General features: G+C 46.7%; 1 protein-coding gene across 4 annotated transcripts in view; it reads right to left on the reverse strand.

Moving 5' to 3' along the window:
- LOC147241290 (sodium channel protein type 5 subunit alpha-like) overlaps positions 1-19,979 on the reverse strand; it is a 142,151-nt gene that overhangs the window by 100,133 nt on the left and 22,039 nt on the right. For 2 of the 4 annotated variants that reach the window (XM_086191509.1, XM_086191510.1), the window contains exons 2-4: positions 4,765-4,929; positions 4,381-4,524; positions 959-1,077 (exon numbers count right to left, since the gene is read on the reverse strand). In XM_086191509.1, the coding sequence (XP_086047635.1) occupies positions 959-1,077; positions 4,381-4,524; positions 4,765-4,887 (386 nt within the window). In that variant the 5' untranslated portion in view covers positions 4,888-4,929. Of the gene's footprint in view, positions 1-958; positions 1,078-1,991; positions 2,982-4,380; positions 4,525-4,764; positions 4,930-19,979 lie in introns of those variants that run through there. The other 2 variants (XM_086191511.1, XM_086191512.1) reach the window with 2 other exon arrangements.

Raw genomic sequence — 19,979 nt, forward strand, 5'->3', positions numbered from 1 at the left:
CGTATCTTCCCGTATAATTAAAAGTTACAGGGGCAGGTGCTTGCTATTATTAGCGCCTTCATTTTAAAGTCTACTGTTTCCTGGTGTATAAAGTTTTACAACGTCTGCAAATTTGAACAAAAAGCTTCACTGTCATTTGGCGTCTAAATGAGCAGCATTAATTTAGTGAAGCTGCAGCTTCTTTAATGATTCTTTTGACATGAACCGACCATCAATCACCACGTAAACATCAGCCTTTAACGGCGAAATGACGGATAAATGATGTGTTTTGGTGCGCAGCCACAATCAGTCAGCAGGAGGTTTACTAGCACGTCACAGTGTTCAAGCAAAGCCGTTAAGAAGAGAATCTATTACAGAACGCGGGGTAACCTGACAGAACAAGTCAAGCCAGAGAACATTTACCTCCTAGAGAACCAGCACGGTGGATCCTTTAACACTGACACAGTAAAATGGTCCAACAGGCTGGACAACCACCTCGGGTCTCTCAAGGTTCTCTAAAGGTGATGGAGATCCCTTAACAGAACATTCGGGAACATTTTTCTGGCATCCTCTTTTTCCTTATGAAGGTTCAGGGCTTGCCACCAGTATAGGAAGTCTAACTGCAACATTACAAATAGAACTTTTAAGATGTCAAGAAAATGTTCCCAAATGGTTCTCTATGGGCCATATGGAAATGTTCCCTTCAAGAGGGTAAAGTTCCCCCGACATATGTTCCCGAAGGCTCTGAGGACATCCCTGCTGAATGGTCAAACAGCTCCTGTTCTCTAGCTGAGATTATCAACATAAATATTCTCCTAGAAACCCTTTTTAAGGATTCGGTTCTTCCTGAAAGAACCCCAGCAGCCTACTTTTGATGTACACTCCCAGCAGCGTGGCCAGGCCGCAACTGACCTCTGACCTCCGACCTCCCTGCAGCCATCTGCCTGCAGATCAAAGGTGTCCAGCAGGGGAAGGATATGAGTGAACCAGGATCTTGATGGCGATTCTGCGGATGGGGTGGAAGGGGCTGAAGATGTAGAGGGCTGACGTGGCACTGAAACGGAAGATGGCCTTCCCTTTGTTCAGGACTATGAAGGTCTGCAAGACACAAAGAAAAGAAAGACTGATAGTTTGTGCCTGTCAAAGAGAAATCATGAATACGAGGTGAAATGGACGCTCTCGTGAGGAGTGAGGCATCCCAAACCCAGCCGATTATTAAAGCTAACAATTAAAATGATGACGTCCTGAATAAATAAAGCAGCTAGCAAATCGTGTTGATTACAAGTTAAATAAAACCTGTACTCATCCAACATCCCTTCTCAGCACAGGAATGAATATGTGAGATAACTCTGTGCTGACCAGGCAACCTGGTCACAGAGTACACACTTGTTTGGGCGCATGCATTTACAAAATCCCACAAAGGCTCTTCTTATTTCATACGTTACCATTTCTTATAAAACTGACAGTTAAAACTCAGTTTTTAAAACACAGCTACATTGACTTTCATATTTTTTCCTATTCTATGCTTTAAAAAGCTTCATTATTTGCTAGTAAAGCAGTCTAAATAACCTGCTGTGCTAATGAACGCGCGCCGAGACACCAGGAAGTCTATCATGATGAACGGAACTCATGCAAGGTGTTTCCCTCTGAGTGAAAGAACTCGTCTGAGTGTGGGGACTGACACCCAGCCAGAACACCCCGCCTGAAATGAACGCTTCATCTCTAAAAGCATGCAAGCCACTCTTTAAATGTATACATGATTTAAAAGATATCCATTCATCAATTTCTAATCATCCATCATCTTTATTCATATATTTTCTGATTCATTGAGGTGTTTTATTGATTCATGATTGCTGTGTCTGTTTGTGTTCATTCACTGTTGCAGGAGAGAGCAAACTGAAAGGTAGACTGAATTAGTGTGGAGTTAAATCTTCATCTTTATCGCATAATAAAACAGAAAAGGTCTCTTAATTAGAGAGCAACTTTACAATAAGATGATGCTTAAACTGCACCTAAAATTAATGAGTCATTAAATTTGTAAGAAGGTGAATCCATTCGTTGTCTGGCAGGGCCACCAGATGTTCGACGGTGCCGCTGCCTCCACAGATGTTGGTTCACATCCCTGGTTCTTTCTCTGACTTCATGAGAGGGAGTCATGGCTGCCATCCCCTCTCCTATCACAATCATATCTGGATAAACCACTCAGAGGGGTTCTCATGTTTCCTTTCAAGCCGCTTCCTGCTCACTCCTGCCGGCAGGATTCAGGCCTCAAACCCATCCCACGTCTTTCCCCTCATTCGTAAGAGTGATGACATCATTGGCTCCAGTGGGAGTTCTCTAACACTCAGTTCTGTCTCTCAAACTTTGCCCAAAGTGGCCGAAGGTACTCGGGATGTCATCTTGCCCGGGGGTGACGTGAGGGACCGGTTTCTGTTGCCATGGTGATTCGTAGTATCTGTGCTATTTACCGTCCAGGTTCACGCGCTTCACTCAAGAGTTGATCGATAGACGTCGAACCAGCTGTTCTGAGCGGAACTCAGAGTTTCCCAGTTGTGGATAAAAAACAACTCACAGTTCAGGGTTCACGGGCGGGTCGGGAGGCTCCATCAGGTCCCGTGAGCGACGCGAGCCGTCCCAGCTAGCCAGCTAGCCAGCTAGCAGTGGCGAGCGCTGAGTCATGCTAGCTCCCCTGACAGCAGCAGCAGCAGCAGCAGCAGGACCCCCCACCCCCTTCCGTTACACGTCGCATTTACCGACATGGGTTTTACAGTCGAATGTGAATAAATATATACTTTTGGGAAGTAAGAATGTGCTTCAAGGCTTTGGTGAAGTGATGGCGCTGACGCTGCTCCGACTGGTTGTTTCCCAACAAGAGGCTTTATAACCCAGCCTGGAACTTTACCAACATTTGAAACACTTGAACCAACACATTCGTCGTGATACTGAACGCCTTCTGTGACTTTCAATCCGCGTTTTGGTGCCGGTTTACCGCTACGTTCACTGTCCCACCGCCACACTGTACCATGTGACCCTGCTGGCCAATCAGAGCCGCTGCAGCAAGCAGGTGTGAGGAGGTGAAGGCGCTGGAGTGTGGCTCCTATTTTGGATGTTTTTACCAGGAGAATGACTTGACTGGTCCTTCAGTGTTACCACAAACGTCACATAGATATAAACCTGAAAACACTTCTTAGTTGAACAGTCGGATCAAGATTCAAGAACTTTATTTGTCACAGGTGGACGGACAGAGCACTCAGTGAAATGGGATGGCAACAAGCAGCCCTGTGCAAACTGCATAGCTTGAAAATATTAAATAAATAAAATAGACACGCAGTCGTAAAATAAGATGAAATATACATAAAACATCCAATGTAGAAATGTGCTGCAGAGCAATTGAAGCAGTTTTTTTTTCCACCTCCTCCATGTTTTAGGAATGTTGGGATGTTTTAGGAATCAAACATTGAGGCTGTGAGCGACACACTTCCATTTTTAATGTCTAGTCATCACAACACAATCACAAGTCAAGCCAAGTCCACCTGCAAAATTGAGAGTACCCATCAGTTGTTAAAAAATAAACGCCCAAAACTGAAGTTGAACATTTTAATGAGGTTTTTAGCCGAATCCCCCAAACTCAAGAGTCCTCACTGGCACTGACAACACAACCATCAGTCGACAGATATGATGCGCTGGTTGTTTAGAACCCAGAGGAGAGGAAGAGGGTGAGGAAACTCCCCCAAGAGAAACTTCACTCGATGGAAAAGTGAGCAAACTAGGAAGCAAAGAGGACAGAAACAGGAAGTGACAGATGGTTGTCCAAATAGTGCCCAGGAACAGATCACACGCTAATACCAGGTGGAGGGACGCACCGGTTTTCTCTTCATGTTTCCGTCCTCTCACGGGACGTTCAGTGGGTTTCCATCCACCTGCTTTCTTGCCCATTTTTCAATCTGCATTTCAGAAAACCTGAGCAGAAAAACTAAAAACTGGCCACTTAGAGACAGAGTCAGTGACTCACACAGCAACCATAACGCTGCTGAGCTGAAGAACACTTAGCACCGAGCCACAAACAACCGCAAAGGTTTACACAGTCGATCTTATCTTAGCCACGCCCTCTTTTCCTGATCCTCCAGGAGTTGCTCATATTCTCCCTGGCAGCATCGCTACCTTCTCCCAGCTGCTCACCCTCCTAACTGCATCATCACTAAGAGGACCTGCTGAAGACTTCCTGTCACCTCAACTCTGGTCGGTCCACGTTTAATGATTGAGCTCACCATCTTCTGACATTTGATCTACCACGTCAGACTTTATTATCTACTATCAAACCATCTTTAAAAACCTGCACGTAAGTGTGTATGTGCAGTAACACACACACACACACAAACAAATGGACACGGACACACCCACCCTCTGGTCTTTGAAGTAGTACGGGTCGATGTCCTCCAGGGGAACGCCCACCAGATGAGACGGGATGTCGGCGAAGATGCGAGGCAGCTGTTTTCCTGCCTCCAGGTCAGGCCGGGGCCGGGGGAGCTCCACGTCACCCAGGTCCTGACACACACACACACACACACACACACACACACACACACACACACACACACACACGCACACACACACACACACACAAAATATCTGACATCTGGTCAAATTAAACTCACCTCTCTAAGATTTTAACCTCCATTTTAACATTTTAATCCCTGTTTTAACTTTACAAAAATAGTAATTTACTATCAGTGATGTGTGTGTGTGTGTGTGTGTGTGTGTGTGTGTGTGTGTGTGTGTGTGTACCTCCTGGTAGTGTTTTTTGCGTCTGGCCTCCTCCTGGGCGATGCGCTGCTCGATGGCCGCCAGGGAGTCCGGCGTGAAGCGCTGAAAGCTCTCTGGTCCCATTGGAAACACACAGCCAGCCATCTTCTCATCCTGATCCTGCTGCTGACTGGCCCAGTATACCAGCTGCAAGACCACAACCATCACACGCTTTACACCTCAGACACGGTGACCCGGCATCATCATCCTGCTCGAGGTTGTTGAAGTGAAACTACATGAAAGTGTGTACTCGTGAAGGTGAAGGTCCCGTGCACAAATTCAAGCTGTACCTCTCATGAACTGGAGAGTAGAGAACCACATCCTGGTGGTGTCTCCTCAGGGTTTGTCTGTCACGCTGACCTTTGACCACCAAAATCTTTTCATGTCATCCTTGCATCCTAGTGGACATTCATGTCAAATTGAAAGACACTGCTTGGAGGTGTTCCTGAGATACCACAGTAACGGGGACGGGACGGATATCAGGTTCAAACGGCGTTGACAGTGACCTTGACCTTTGAACTGCAGCAAACCACAACGTTTTCGGTTTATTCTTGCATCCTAGTGGATGTTTGTGAGGAATCTGGAGAGATTCCCTCGAGGTGTCCCTGAAAAACTGCATGAACAATCATGGGACAGGTGGATACCTGAACACATGATGGCTCTACCGCTGTCGCCGTGACAACAATAAAATAAAAACATGGGACAAATTTCACATGGCTCCCTAGCCCACCTTTGGGCGGGGCCTTGCCCCCGTCACGCGTTAAGTCCGGCTACTTCTCGTTAGCACTCTGCTAACAAATGTGGATAAATAATTTTGTCCCTTCAGACCTCCGAAATGTTTTCAGAACAACGTGGCGTTTATCAGTCATGGTTGTTTCTGGTCTCTCCTCGCGTGCTCCGAGTGAGTTTTTTCCACGTGTGTAAATCTGGCACCCCAGACTGATACTCAGGTGTCTCTGAGGTTTTGGACTTTCCTCCCGGTCAGTTCTGTCTGCCAAGTTTCCTCAAGTCTTCATTCCAAGACCTCGAGCATTGTGCTGTCTCTTAAAGCATCTCTAATGTTCCCTTAATGGAGCTCTCACTCATCCATCTCCGTCCTAGAACCTGAACAAACTGGGAACGAGCAGCTTGGTTAGAAAAAAAAAAGAAGAGAAAAGATGATGAGTATATTTTGAACCCTCGAGTCATGAAATGGGGAGCGTTTGATTCGAGTGCCTGGAGGGTCTGGGAGCATCAGGACGGAGCCGTGATTGAACGAGGTCTTCACTGAGGTGATTACGTCCTCTGAGACGGTCGTCTGCTGCGCGGGACAGCCCACGACTTCACCTCGCTCATTACTCAGCAGCAGCCTGGGCCGCTGGAGAAGGAGGCAATCAGCCTTAAAACTCTCCGACCTGATGAAGCACGATCACACCTGCTCGCCGTGGAAAACACTGAGCACGCGCCGGGCACCACCCACATATCAGACTTCATCCTGTAAACAGACGAACACCTGCTGAAGCTGTGAAATCATCATCTGTCATCGATAATCTCCAGGAACATGGACTGACAGCCGCACTCTGACAGACTCCAGCAACTGATACTCACTTTGAATTGTTTGACTGCAAATGAAAAATGAATTTCTAATTGAACTGCAAATTAAAAACCAGTGATTCTGACTTCTGTCATCGTGACAGCGTGTAACTGCCAATCACAGGCCTGCAAAGACTTCGCCAAAAAGGAGTGTGTGACCCTTCAAGCACTCACGAATGGGTGCTTTGAAGATGGATTTTCCCTCCTGCATGACTTCCCGGTGCCTCCGGAATGCCGGAGGAGCCAGCCACGTATGTTTGGCTTGAAGGTAAAGGAGACCGACGGCTAACAGCAGCTAAACTCTCCAAAAACACACCCTCCAGGTCATCTGGTATAATTCACACACTTTGATTGGAGATAAAAATGAACTAAAATTTTACTTGTAATTTGTAAACAGACTTTTTTTTTTTTTTTTTTTTTACAGTTTAGATGCTGTTAGCATCAGTCTCCGTTAGCTTCAAGCTAAATATGTGTTGCTGACTCTGCATTCTGGAGTCACTAAGAAGTGATGATGGAGGGGAAAACACCTCAGTGAGCTTAAGACTCCTGTTAGTGAGCGCCTGGAACACTAATCACACCTGAACAACATCAGGCTTTGAGTTCAGCCTGTAAGACTGCACTGAGGGTTAAAAGTCCTCTGTCGTGAGGACGATCACAAATGAGCCATTTCAACTTTGTGGCAAAACTTGATGTCTTTTCTATATCAGTAGGACGACACACACTCGCCGCTCTGTGAATAAATAGTTTTCCCAGTATGGAGAGAAAGGACTGGACTGGTCTGAAGCAGCAGGAACCAGTTCTTGTGACCCCCCCATCGGCGCCGAACCTCCCGAGCACTCATGATAGCACAAGAGTTACAGCGGCACTGAACTCTGGAGTGTTACATCCACAAGCTTGTGTGGTAGACGGTGATATCGCTGGTATTAATAGAGGAACCTCCGTCTCCATGTACACAGGTGATTATGGGATGTTCAGGTCAGGAAATAGAGGCGGAGCTTCATTAACGCGTGGGATCGAGTATGGAGTTACATTGACATAGAGAGAGAGAGAGAGTGACTGAAGCAAGACCAACAAAGTGTGTGTTTCACGAGTGTGTGTGTGTGTGTGTGTGTGTGTGTGTGTGTGTGTGTGTGTGTGTGTGTGTGTGTGACCATCTGCTCCGGACCCTAATTGAATGATTAGACAGGCCTCATTTATCAACCCTTCATGCATTTATTCTTCACAACTCCCAAATCGGATTTCTGGAATGTGTGTGTGCGTGTGTGTGTGCGTGTGTGTGTGTGTGTGTGTGTGTGCATATGTCTGTCCACATCAAAGGGAAATCTAGCTCTGTTTTCCATTCTTATCAAAGCTGTCATCCACTCTGTATCAGTCACACACACGCACACACGCACACACACACACACACAAACACACCTATGTCAAGTACAGTGGCTCCTGATGAGCTGTTCGGTCCTGGTTTCCATCTGACAGCAATACTTGGTCACGTACACGCTTGTTTGTAGCGCCACACCTCATCAGAACCATTGCTGCTGCCGCCGCCGCCACCGCCACCACTGACTTAAGGTGGAATCCTTACTGTTCAGATTACAAACAAATGCAACCTCACTTTCACAACACTCAGAGACCTTCTTGGTCAGGGGGTCCTGAGTATGAATGTCCTCTATAAACAAGGACCGGCGCTCCTACCTGACGCCTTCTTGCTGTGGCGAATCACGAAACACATCAGCACTGCTTTGTACAACTCAGGTAAAAGGATTCGTCCTTTGTCTGGAAAGTCTGGAAGGGCCTTGTGGATGAACCAGGACATCCTCATCTACATTCATGTTAGCAGAGAGCTAATCAGAAGAAGCTAGCGCTGCTGTAGCCCAGTAACTTCGTCCTGTTTCACCTGAAAAACGGAGGCTAAATTGTTTAGTCAGAATTTGATGCGTCTGGTTTGAAGACATTTAAAAAGTCGAGAAGAACCACAAAATTCACTTACGTATCCGCATTTGTGAGAAAAGCCCCGGCCAGAAGGAGCCAGCTGGGCCTGCGTCTCTGGTGCTCTGTTGTGTCAATAAGGCTGATCTAGTCACTCGTCAATAACTGCAACAGGTCTCTCCCTCACTTCAGGATGTTTAGCTGGAACATGCAAACGTGAGGAGACAAAAGCACTCAGCCGTCACGTCACGAGGATCTGCTCATCATCAAGCGTATTTGGACCGACAAGAAGTTGTGGAACCTTTCATATTGTGACCTAACGAGCCCGATACGCAGGTCTGATGCCAGGTGATTGATGGATTAAATACATTCTAATCGTCACAGGCAGTATATAGAAGCACACACACACACACACACACACACACACACACACAAAGTGGGTCAGTTGACTGATTAAACTAATGGCAGAGTTGCAGCGCGAGGCCACAACAGGACTTGTAGTAAACAACAACATAAGGACACAATGAGTAAAAATGCAATTAAAGCGAGTCACAAGTGTAGAAGCACAGGCGGCTCGGAGGGCCAGCAGAAATGAAAGTGTCTGTTCAGTAATTTGATGTTTGGGTCTTAGTTCAGCCTGGAGCTGAAGGCAGCGCAGGGAAGGAAGTGTGAAACATTTCTATCCAACACATCTCACTGATAAACTGAAGAATATTCGGCGCCGACATCAGTGAGGCTCCAGGTCACGCAAACATGTCACAAATAATACCCAAGTTTCGTCTGATAAGGCTGAGTGGAACACGAGCAAAGACGAGGTTTGGGTGTAAAAATACTCCCATTTGACACAAATCGAACAGTGGATGAACTCCAACGCAGAATTCAACATGTATGTTTCATGTCAGGACACCAACAGTGAAGACATCATGTATGTTACTGAGCCCCCCCCCCACACACAAACACACAAAAACAATCCCCCCAGGAAGGACTTCCTCCATTCATGTCTGTTATAAATCTGCTGCCATGTTAATTCTTTCATATTTCATGTGACCACCATTCACCACCGCCTCTACACAAACGTGTGGTATCAGTGCACGCACACGCCTGCTCGCCATGACAACCAAACCTCCCGCAGACAAGAACACGGAGGGTACAAACGCAGCAGGAGGCCCATAACCCTGCATCCCCCTCCTGGCCTGCACCGATCAGTGCCCTAGTGTTTGGGTGAACCATCACTTTAACTCTCAAGGTGTGCAGGGTGTTTGTTTGCGGGCTGAGGAACGTCGTTGCAGGCGAACACCTGCTGTCTCATATTAGACGCATTCAGATGAGAACATTCCCTCGACGCGGGACTCCCTCTGCTCGGCTGTTTCCTCTTCTTTACTCTCCAGCTGAGCCGATTCTAACAAGACGAAACTGAAAGTCTCCACTCGTTGACTCATGACACGCGATCACACCTCCGCCTGCATCCCTGCATATGTTCACTGTATACATGCAGACGCATTCTGGTTGAAGTCGTTTGACCTCAGTTCGCAAACATCAGACGTGATGTTGTAACATGCAGGGGGGGCAGGGCAGTGGGGGCTCTGCAGCTCTTCGGAGGCTGGGAGATCTGCTCAGAGGAGAAAAGAGCAAGTCAAGCGTGTGGTCTCACACACACACACACACACACACACTCACACACACACACACTCACACACACAGCAGGAGGAAGAAGGAGGAAGCAGGAGGCGCATACTGTATCTGATGAATAGCTGAAATGGTATGGAAATAAAAGAAGACAGGAATGTGAGTGCGCCTAAAGGACACACACACACACATGCACTCACTCACACACAACCCCCCCCCCCCCACACACACACACACACTCACACACAGGGCTGATGAAAAATGGAAGAACAGCCGCTGCTTTTGCTGACTAAAGGAAAATTGTGTTGTTTTTCTGGAGATCTTCTCAGTCTGGACTCTGATTATGTCACATAGAAATAAATCCACTTGATTGCTGTCACATTCTAAACGTACTCGTCACTCTGGAAGAAACCAACTCGCTAACAGGAGTCAGCGGCGAGCTCCAGCGAGGCTCCGCCATGCTGCTGTTTACCCTCACTGTTAATGTCATCCTCCCAAAAAGTTTATTTTATCTTTCAAGTACTCACTGATAGGAATCTTGAGCTAATAAAATTTTTTTTTTTTCCCTCCTGCATCACTTCATAGGATCTCCAGAATGCAGGAGGAGCCAGCCACGTATATTTAGCTCGAAGCTAATGGAGACTGACGGCTACTCTCCCGGTGGTCTGGTGCAATCCAGGTCTTCTGGAAAAGAGCAGCACAGACAAGAGAGTGATTTGGTTCAGCTGAATGCGCCTGCTGATCCACGCCTGGTCACAGTCACAGAGAGCATTCATAAATGGTTACTTATGCTTAAAATATGGCCTTTCTCTAGAGAGCGGAGACCCACGCTAGTTAGCTTAGCACAATGAATGGTGGTGGATGGAAGTGTTAGCCCACCTCTGTCCAAGTTTAAAGAATGCAGCACTCAATGTGAACCCATCCATGATGTTTTCCTGACCCTCAACTGTAGTGGTTCAGTTCTTCAAGAGTGTCGTTTAAAGGCCGTGTCACTAAAGTTATTCATAAAATGACTCGCCGTCTGTTGTGGTTTCACTGTGGCGTCCATGGCTTCACACAGCACGCTACGCCTACGCTACTCAGAAGCAATCCACTTTGATCAAGTTGCTGCTCCGAAATTCAAAAGCAACTATTTTATTTTTTTGCGGGACATTTTTGCCACTGAAAGGCTTCCATATAGCAGAGAGGCATGAGGGAGGATGTCTCTCTGCAGGTGTGGCGTCACTCAGGACCAATCCCATCAACTCTAACAGCTCGCTGTCCTGTCACGCCATAGTGATGGAGAGCAAAACCTGTCACAGAAATACCTCTCCAAGGAGGACATGGCTGTCCAGAAGCAGCAGCGGTGAATATGCAGCACCTTCAATTCAATTAGCTTGAGAGGAGAAAACACATTTTGTCACTGTGCTGCCGCCGCCGCGATTTGAGCAGCGCAGGAAATGATTCACTGACATCCGGCAGATAGCCAAGCAGTGCTGGCAGACGACCACAGGGTCAGTTTGGCTTCAGGACAGGGAGGAGGGGCTGGTGGGCGCTGACGAGGGGGATGACCCTGACACGCAGCCGCCTCCGTGCGTCATGTTGTAGCTGCGTGTTGGATGACAACCCTTCACACTTCCGCAGCCAAGTGGTTTTGTGATGTTTTTTCAAGTCAGATGTGTGTTGATTCCACTTTGAAGTGGCTGCAGTCGACCGACGTCTGCCGGCTCCACCTCCTCAGACTGGACAAGGAGACATGGACGTGTCTTTTTTGGAGATAAGGGTTGGCCAGGGAAAGGCAGCCCGGTGGAGCAGTGGTCAGCACTGTGGCCCCCCAGCAAGAGGGTTGAGGGTGGAGCCCCGGCTGCAGCACGGGGTCTTTCTGGGTGGAGTCTGAGTGGGATAGCCCCCCCCCCACAGGATGAGTTAGAAAATGGATGGATGGATGGATGGATGATGGGTTGGCCAGGGACACATGCACACAGTCCACATTGTGTTATGTAGGACGCTGCGCCGCTAACACGTCTTCATCGTCTGTCTTTTTTTTTTTTGCACATTTTCCATTTCAACTCATAACCAATCAGAGTTCATACGGCCACCGAAGGTGAACTTTGACCTCTGGCTCTTGGTAATATGAGGATTTTACATGAAGAAGCAGACGAATGCTGCAACGTGGTGCATCACTTCCTGTAACCACCAGGTAGCGCAATGATGTAAACTCAGCTTGTAGATTCTTCTGGTCTCTTCCCCCGTAAGAAGAAGAGGAAGATATCCAACATGGCCCCCTCCTCGCCGCCATAACCTCTCAATCTTCCCAGTGACCCATCACTAAGTTGTGAACAAGGCTCTGACCCCATCTGAGACCATCTGGTCAACCCACTAGGGGGACCACAGCCTTCCTCTAAGTCTGGTCCATCAGCAGTAGGGATGACACGCTGATGAGATTTTCAATCAGAGTTTTAGTCCTGTTGGACTACAGAAATACCTCATCCCTGACATGCTAACTTCCTGTTGGACTACAGAAATACCTCATCCCTGACATGCTAACTTCCTGTTGGACTACAGAAATACCTCATCCCTGACATGCTAACTTCCTGTTGGACTACAGAAATACCTCATCCCTGACATGCTAACTTCCTGTTGGACTACAGAAATACCTCATCCCTGACATGCTAACTTCCTGTTGAACTACAGAAATACCTCATCCCTGATATGCGAACTTCCCGTTGGACTACAAAAATACCCCATCCCTGACATGCTAACTTCCCGTTGGACTACAGAAATACCTCATCCCTGACATGATCACTTCTCGTTGGACTACAGAAATACCCCATTCCTGACATGCTAACTTCCTGTTGGACTACAAAAAATGCCTCATCCCTGCAGGGCTCCACGGTCTTCGGTTGTTTCCAAAAAGGCTTTTTGAGATTATATGCGACGCAAGTTTTGTTGTTATCTATAATCTGACAACCGTTCGAGATAATTCTGAATCAGCAGATTCAAAGAGCTAACATGTAAACCACCATGTTACAATGTGTACCAAACTCTTTCTCTCGGGCCGTCGCAGTCTTTACCGAGTGCATCGTCTACCGTGGGAGAACCTTGTGATCTTGTAACAAAGCTCCGCTCCTCCTTCTAGTCTTCCAGCAGACTCTTTGGCCCTAAATTGGCTTCCTGAGTCCCGGCCCGTCAGGGAGCGTTGCATCAGCCCGCTGCTGAAGGTGCTTTTCTGTCGGCGGTGTTGACTGATTGTCCCTGACTGCCAGGAGTTGGTTTGCTGTGCTTTGTTGCTGCTCAGCTGCAGACAGAACAGAGCCCCTCTCACACTGAGCCAACCTGACGGACTCATTAGCTTAGTGAGTCCTCTGGCATCGCCCGCTCTGACGCCACTCATGTCACCTCAAAGTCGTCCGCCGGCCGCCGTGGAGCTTTTTACATGCTAACATAAAGTCGTTTATTACCTGCCGCAGCCCGTATGTTTGCTCGTCCACGGTGCTCCTCTCCTGTCCTCCCAGGAGGAACGTTCAGCTTCTCACCCAGTTTGTTCTGGTTTTCCCACAATTCCCAACAGCAAATATGACGCTGCGCTCTTGTTCAACCTGGAAGTCAAAGTTTTTGAGTGGAAATTGAGACTGGAACACCTGACATCCCGTCACCACCAGGCTGTTCACAGGTCGTGGCCATTTTCTGTGTCACTTTCCTTCCAGGTGGTAGACAGAAGTGCATAATGGAAAAAGAGGTTTACTGGAAGCTGAGCCGAACACGAATGTTGTCATCATTCCAGTGTGACATTGTGCAGACATCGACTTCACAATGCTACGTTAAAGACAAACTTGCTCATTGGCTCTTTAGAGTCAGGCTGAGGAGGAAAATGAGGCCACAGCTTGTGTCTGTGCTGCAGCCGGCTGCATGTCCAGCTGCATGAGTGCCCAAACTGACAGGAGGCTTTCTGTTCTACATGCAAAGCCGTAATTAGACCTTCCTGTCAAACACGGTTCCTGTTGCCCAGTAGAACGCGGTATACGCCTGCAGGTGAGGAAGGATGACATAAAACATCGCTTTCAATCAGTTCTCAGGCGAAAAATATTCAAGGAGTGGCAACAAAATGATCTCAAGAAGCTATTTTAGTTGGAGAAGGGAGCAACAGCACTCAGGCAGCTGTTGTTTGCCTTGAGATTTTATGTTGTTTTTCAGTCGGTGTCATAAAGGTTTTCAGGTCAGGTGAACATCTTTTTAAGCCCCTAAACTTGGACCCTTGAAGGAACACGCTAACCTTTAGGAAATCCTCTTGTTGTCCATCCTCCCCAGAACCACACCACCGCACAGTGCATAAATGCAAGTGGATGGGACGTGCTAGCGTATTTTTGTCAAAAGGAAACAAGCAAATTACATCACACTTGTTAAGCTGGATTTCAAGTGAAATGCCACACATCTCCCCAACAGCTGGACGAGCTCAGAGACCCGTCCTTCGACTAAATAGCAGCTCATTCTGTCTTTACAATCGACAACAAAACTGTTTCTGTAGAGAATTCAGGACTTGTAGAAGAGCAGCATTTTTAATTAAAAAAAATCTTTTTATGAAATGACTTCATCTGGAATACACATGTAGAGAACAGCTACATTCAGAGTAATACTACCTCACCTGGGGCCTCATTTATAAAACCTGGCGTAGGATCCATACTAAAAGTTTACCTCCGCCCAAAAGCTGAAAAGTGCCTACCCCATAAAAAAAAATCTGTGCGTACGCACACCTGCACGCACGTTCCCTTTATAAATCCCAGTCCAGCCGGAAAGTTGCGTCGCAGGATTTGATTCATGTCCCTCCCTCTCCACACCCACATTCACCATATATGGTCATGCAAATTACCTCATGAATGTGTTTTGCATATAAACATTCATGATGGATCCTTGGCATTTCACGCCCAATCATGGCATCTACCAGACGAAAGAGGAACTTTTCAGAGACCGAGATGGAGGCGCTCGTTGATGAGGTGGCGGCGAGACGGGAAACTTTATTCAGCGGCCATTCAAGTGGAATGACCAACAAACGAAGAGCCACTGAATGGCACGCCGTGGCCATGCCGGTAAGCGCGGCTGGCACGGAGCGCAGCGTCGCCGCAATGAAAAAGGAGAGGTCCGATCTAAAGATGGAGGCCAAGAAAAAAGTGTCTTTGCACCGCCGGAGCGTGGCGGCTACTGGTGGGGATCAGAGAACACGTGAAACAGGCAGTGTGACACTGGTGTTTGAACAAACGGCTCCGTCAGCCGCCGCCGCTCATGTGGTGAAAGTTGGTAGATCAACATTGTAAAAACAAACAAAAGGACTTTGTCACATTTATCTTGAAACAAAATCTGATAAATGCATGTGGAAGTTGTTCTCTTGCACACGGAGACTACAAGTGTGAACCAGGCTATAAAAATCTGAATCTGCTAAATCGAAATATTCCGAGTGAAAACTACTGGTTACATTTCAAATGAAATGTTGTGAATCTAAATCCTAAATCATGGAAACGTTAAATCTGAGGCACCAACAGCTGCCAGGTGGTTCAATGATGAAAAATGTCGCACTTCTTCATCGTGCTGGCGAGGTTCACGTTAGGTGACGCTGCCGGCACCCCTTGGTGACCTTTGACTGAGCAGAAATAGTAGTGTTTTTACACACACATTCATGTGCGCTCTTTCCATGAACCAGTTGCTCTCTCCTTGTCTCCTTTTGTCTCCAAAATGTGCGTAAGCAAGGTCTGTAGTTTGCTTAAAGTGGCGCACATTCCTACGCTAGTCTTTTTGTTATAAATCCCAACTCGTGCGTAAGAAGTTGCGTACGCACTTCCAAGCCCGGTTTTGTGCGTAAGCAAACTTTATAAAAGAGGCCCCAGGTCTGCTCTCTTCTTCACTCTGCTAGCTCACCGTTAGCTGTTAGCTAATTGCAGCTAATAGACAGTTTCTTCAAAACTTTGTGTACTTAACTTGCAAACAACCACAACCACCATGTTTTTCAAACAGGTCAACCCAACTGTGAAATCTAAAAATCTAAAAATCTTTTTAATTAGCACATTCTACTTCAGATGATACTGTTCAGGTGACGTTTGTTCAAAGGTATTATTCGAGTTAAGCACGTCAAATTGGGCCAATTCCAACTCTGTTCTCTGCTCACATTCCGCTTCAAAGGTTTCTTCCCTGTCTCACCCTCAGCTGCAGGTCCTCATGGATAATTATGTGTAATATAATCGAACAAGTCACATAATTAAATCACCAGCTGGACTGAAATCATGGCTGGAAAGAAAAAAATCCCAGCAGTACGGCCGCTAGCAACCTGCTAGCAATAGCAACTGTAGCTGCCTGTTCGCCGTAGCGACACTGGGTTGTCATTGGCACGTTTCCCGTCATGATGTTGCCGAGACACGTCAGTCAAAGCTTGTGATGATGATACTAAAATGATGGCTATTTTAGGGAAAAAATTAAAAAGCAGTTTTGCTCATTTTTTAAAAACCCTTTTTCCCTGATTCATGCCTGATAGGCACGACTGCATGTCACTGGATAGCCTCAGTTTTCATTACTGACATTTTAAACCACTGAGAAGGTGCGTCTGTGGCGTAGGAACAGACACTATGAACATGTTTGAACGCTTAAACTACAACGAAGGGACTATTTGTCCCCCAAAATGGTGAAAATCCTCCATTTAGTTTGGAATAATTAATAGTTAAAAAAAATTAACTAACCAGGAAATTTGAAATAAAAATAGCAGAAAATGAAAAATTTAAACTGTTTTCCTAATAATCCAAATTTAAAGGTTAGGTCAGTGTCTTGGAACTAAATAATATCCTAAGTCGTCATGAGTTCCTCATGTTTCTGAAACTCTCTAGAACACTACAGGACCCACTGAGGGTCCCCCGACCCCCTGTTTAGAACCTCTTCCTCCGGCGATGAACGGGAGTGAGTTTTATTTCATTTTTAATGCATATTGGGATGCAGCTTCATCCTGAGTCGAGAGTGGGAGATAAAGACACGGAGATGTTGGACAGTTCACTCACACACACACACACACACACACACACACACACACACACACACTATCATAATTTCCATATTAGCCATCAGTGTCTCGGTAAGTGTCCCATCCCAGTGTATTGGCTGTGGTGATTCAGCCACGCACGCACATGCACAGGAGTGGTGCCGGTTCATATTCTGGTCAAGGTCGCGTTGAAGATAAAGTGTTTTATAGGTGTCGTCAAATTCCCATCAGACAGTGAGGGAGCAGACGGGAGCCTGGACGCAGCGATGAGCCCTGGAACAACATTCCAACACTAAATTAAAGAGAATTACAAGCTTTGCTGCTCAACTCGTCCTGCAAAGTCAAACTCAGCAGCGTCGCCCGGTTTCACCAACACGGTGACACACTTGAAGAGTAACACGCGTGTTCTCTGGTTTCAAATCTGACTTCATCTTTCCCTTCATTTCCAGCCTCTGATGCCTGTTCTCTCTTTCTGTCCTTCCTCTTCCCCTCCTCCATCCCTCCTTCTGTCTGGACCCTTTTCTCTCTCACGTTTCTTTCCAACTCTTTGGTGCGTTTGTGTTTGTCGTTCGCTCTCGTTTCCTTCCCCGGTTCCGCCGTGTCGGGCCTCTCGGAGTCTCTGGTGGTATTTGCTGGCGTTCGTCATTGGCGTGTCTCGCTGATGTGGTCTTTATCACTGTATATTTTATCACCTCAGCTGCAGGACGTTCTACTGAAACCCAAGGAAACATGCGTCAGTGTCTCAGGCTCCAAGTGTTAAATGTTCTGATTTACTTTCAGCTGATGAACAGATGTGTGTTCAGGCTGCGCGCGGACGGACGAGTCACTGAGGAATTTCGTTGTGACTCAAACTGACTTCGTCTGACTTCGACTCAAACAGAAGAAAAGACAAGAGAAGAACAAGAGTTTGTCAGCAGCGGAGACACAATAGATTCATGGAGGAGAATTGATCGGATGAACAGAGTGAAATAAGAGATAGAGACACAGAAATAGAAAGCTATGTGTCCTTGTGTGTGTTAGTGTGTGTGTGTGTGTGTTAGTGTGTGTTCGTGTGTGTGTGTTAGTGTGTGTTAGTGTGTGCTTGAAAACTGAAAGCATGCATCCGTGTGTTTGATCTCTTCAAATGTCCTCAGAACGAGGACACATTTTTGTGCTCAATCCTCCACGTCTTCTTTATTTTCCCATACGAGTCTTGCTCACTCTCACCTTGCTTCAGTGTGTGTGTGTGTGTGTGTGTGTGTGTGTGTGTGTGTGTGTGTGAGATGGGGTTAGCAGTGAAACTGAATGTGCTTTTGCTCTTTTCAGCAGAGCCTCAGAGAGTCGTTCCATGAGGCGTTGGTCGTCTCCACACTTCCACTAATTACAGGTCACTCATTAATTGCATCAAGTTTCACGTTGACGCCGGTAACAAGTTAACTTGTGGCCACAACCCTGTCACATTGCATCTTTTACTCACAATTTTCTCTGCCTACGCCAGCCCCCAATTTATAAAGTATGAATGAATTAATTATAATTCATATTTGTACTTTGTTATTTCTTGAATAAAGTATTAACGAAGCCTTTTATGTTTGATTGGACCGTGTCAGTCCTCACGAGAATGAGAAACTTTCCCTCCACAGTCGTTAGTCTTGGTGCCGCGAGCCAATCTGCAGCCATGTTGGTGCCTGTCACTTCCAGGAAGGTTGAGACTTCATTTCAGTTCATTCTGTTGTCATATTTATTCATGTTCTCATGATTTCCCTGCTGAGGGAGGTTCTCGCCGTCCTCCTGCTGTGCGGTGTGTCAACAGCAAGTTCTCCTCGCGACTGTGACCTTTTCTTTTGGGCAGTTTTTATAGTCGTGTTCCTTTTAGGCTCTCCCTGAAGTTAAACTCAGCTTTAATGTCTGCCAATAAAAGATTGAACAAACGGACTCTGGTGGCCTTCAGGTGGTGGGAGAAGTTTGCCCCGAAGGCTTTCTGCCAGAAAGGTTGGAGGAAGTCGGGTGACGAAGTATAAATACTTCAGTCAGGGAGGCAGCCGTGATGGATGAACACGTCAGGCGCCACGGAGCGCAGTACCAGCAGCCTGCAGTCTGAACCTTCGTGAGTTATTATTAGTATCACTAGCAGTAGAAATGATACTGCCACAGATGGCAAGTAAGGAAGTACAAATACTTAGAATATTCAGGTACTTTGTACTTTTCGAAGTATTCATTTCTTAACAACTTTTTACTTTTACTCTGTAAATTTTAACACAAATATCAATACTTTCTTCTTAAATTCCCCAAAAAGGCTCGTTATTTTTTATATTATATATTTTAATTTTTTGGCGCTGCGACACCAATGCACGTCAATGGTTTTATTTTGAAAGACACAAGAAACGGCTGCCTCTGTTCACCAGTCAGTCAGAGATGACGCCACTCGGTCACCTGCCACCTCCACCCGTTGATCTTATCCTCCTCGTAGGGGGAGGGGTTATTAACACAACGGCAGAGTGAGTCAAAGAAGACCCACGTCAAGGTCACGTAACTTCCTGTCACTTGGGGAGGTCCACCATCTTGTCTGCAGCCAGGTGTTTCTCACACCTGAATTAGACAAGCAAACATCTCTGAGGTGCTCCTCCTCCTCTCACCTTCACACCCTAACATCATCTCAGCCAGGAACATGGACCCTCCCAGAGTGGAGGTGCAGGACTGAACACACACACACACACACACACACACACACACACACACACACACGCACACACACACACACTGTGGTTCTCAGGGGAAATCAGAAATCAGGAGGACACGGCTGGTTAGGACAGGGACACCTGTGGCTCTCTGCTCTCAGCCTATCAGGATGCAGGAGAGGATTCAGGAGCCACACAGCCCATCAGGAGGGTGTTTGGACCAACGGTTTGATGAAAGTTCCACAGCAGAGAGGGACCATCAGGAGGAGCAGGAGGGGATGAACGAAGGAAACCCAGATTGAAATAAAACGGAAAAGCATGAAATAAAAACTGCTGAATAATCATGTGAGAAGCAAAAACCCCCTCCCACTAAAGAATAACAAGAAGATGAAGGACGAGAATGATGGAGGGAGAAGAAAAGACAGGAGGAG

This window comes from Aulostomus chinensis, chromosome 21 (genome assembly GCF_037954235.1).
Source record: "Aulostomus chinensis isolate RoL2024-O1b breed Wild chromosome 21, RoL_Achi_v1.0, whole genome shotgun sequence".
Taxonomy (NCBI): Eukaryota; Metazoa; Chordata; class Actinopteri; order Syngnathiformes; family Aulostomidae; genus Aulostomus; species Aulostomus chinensis.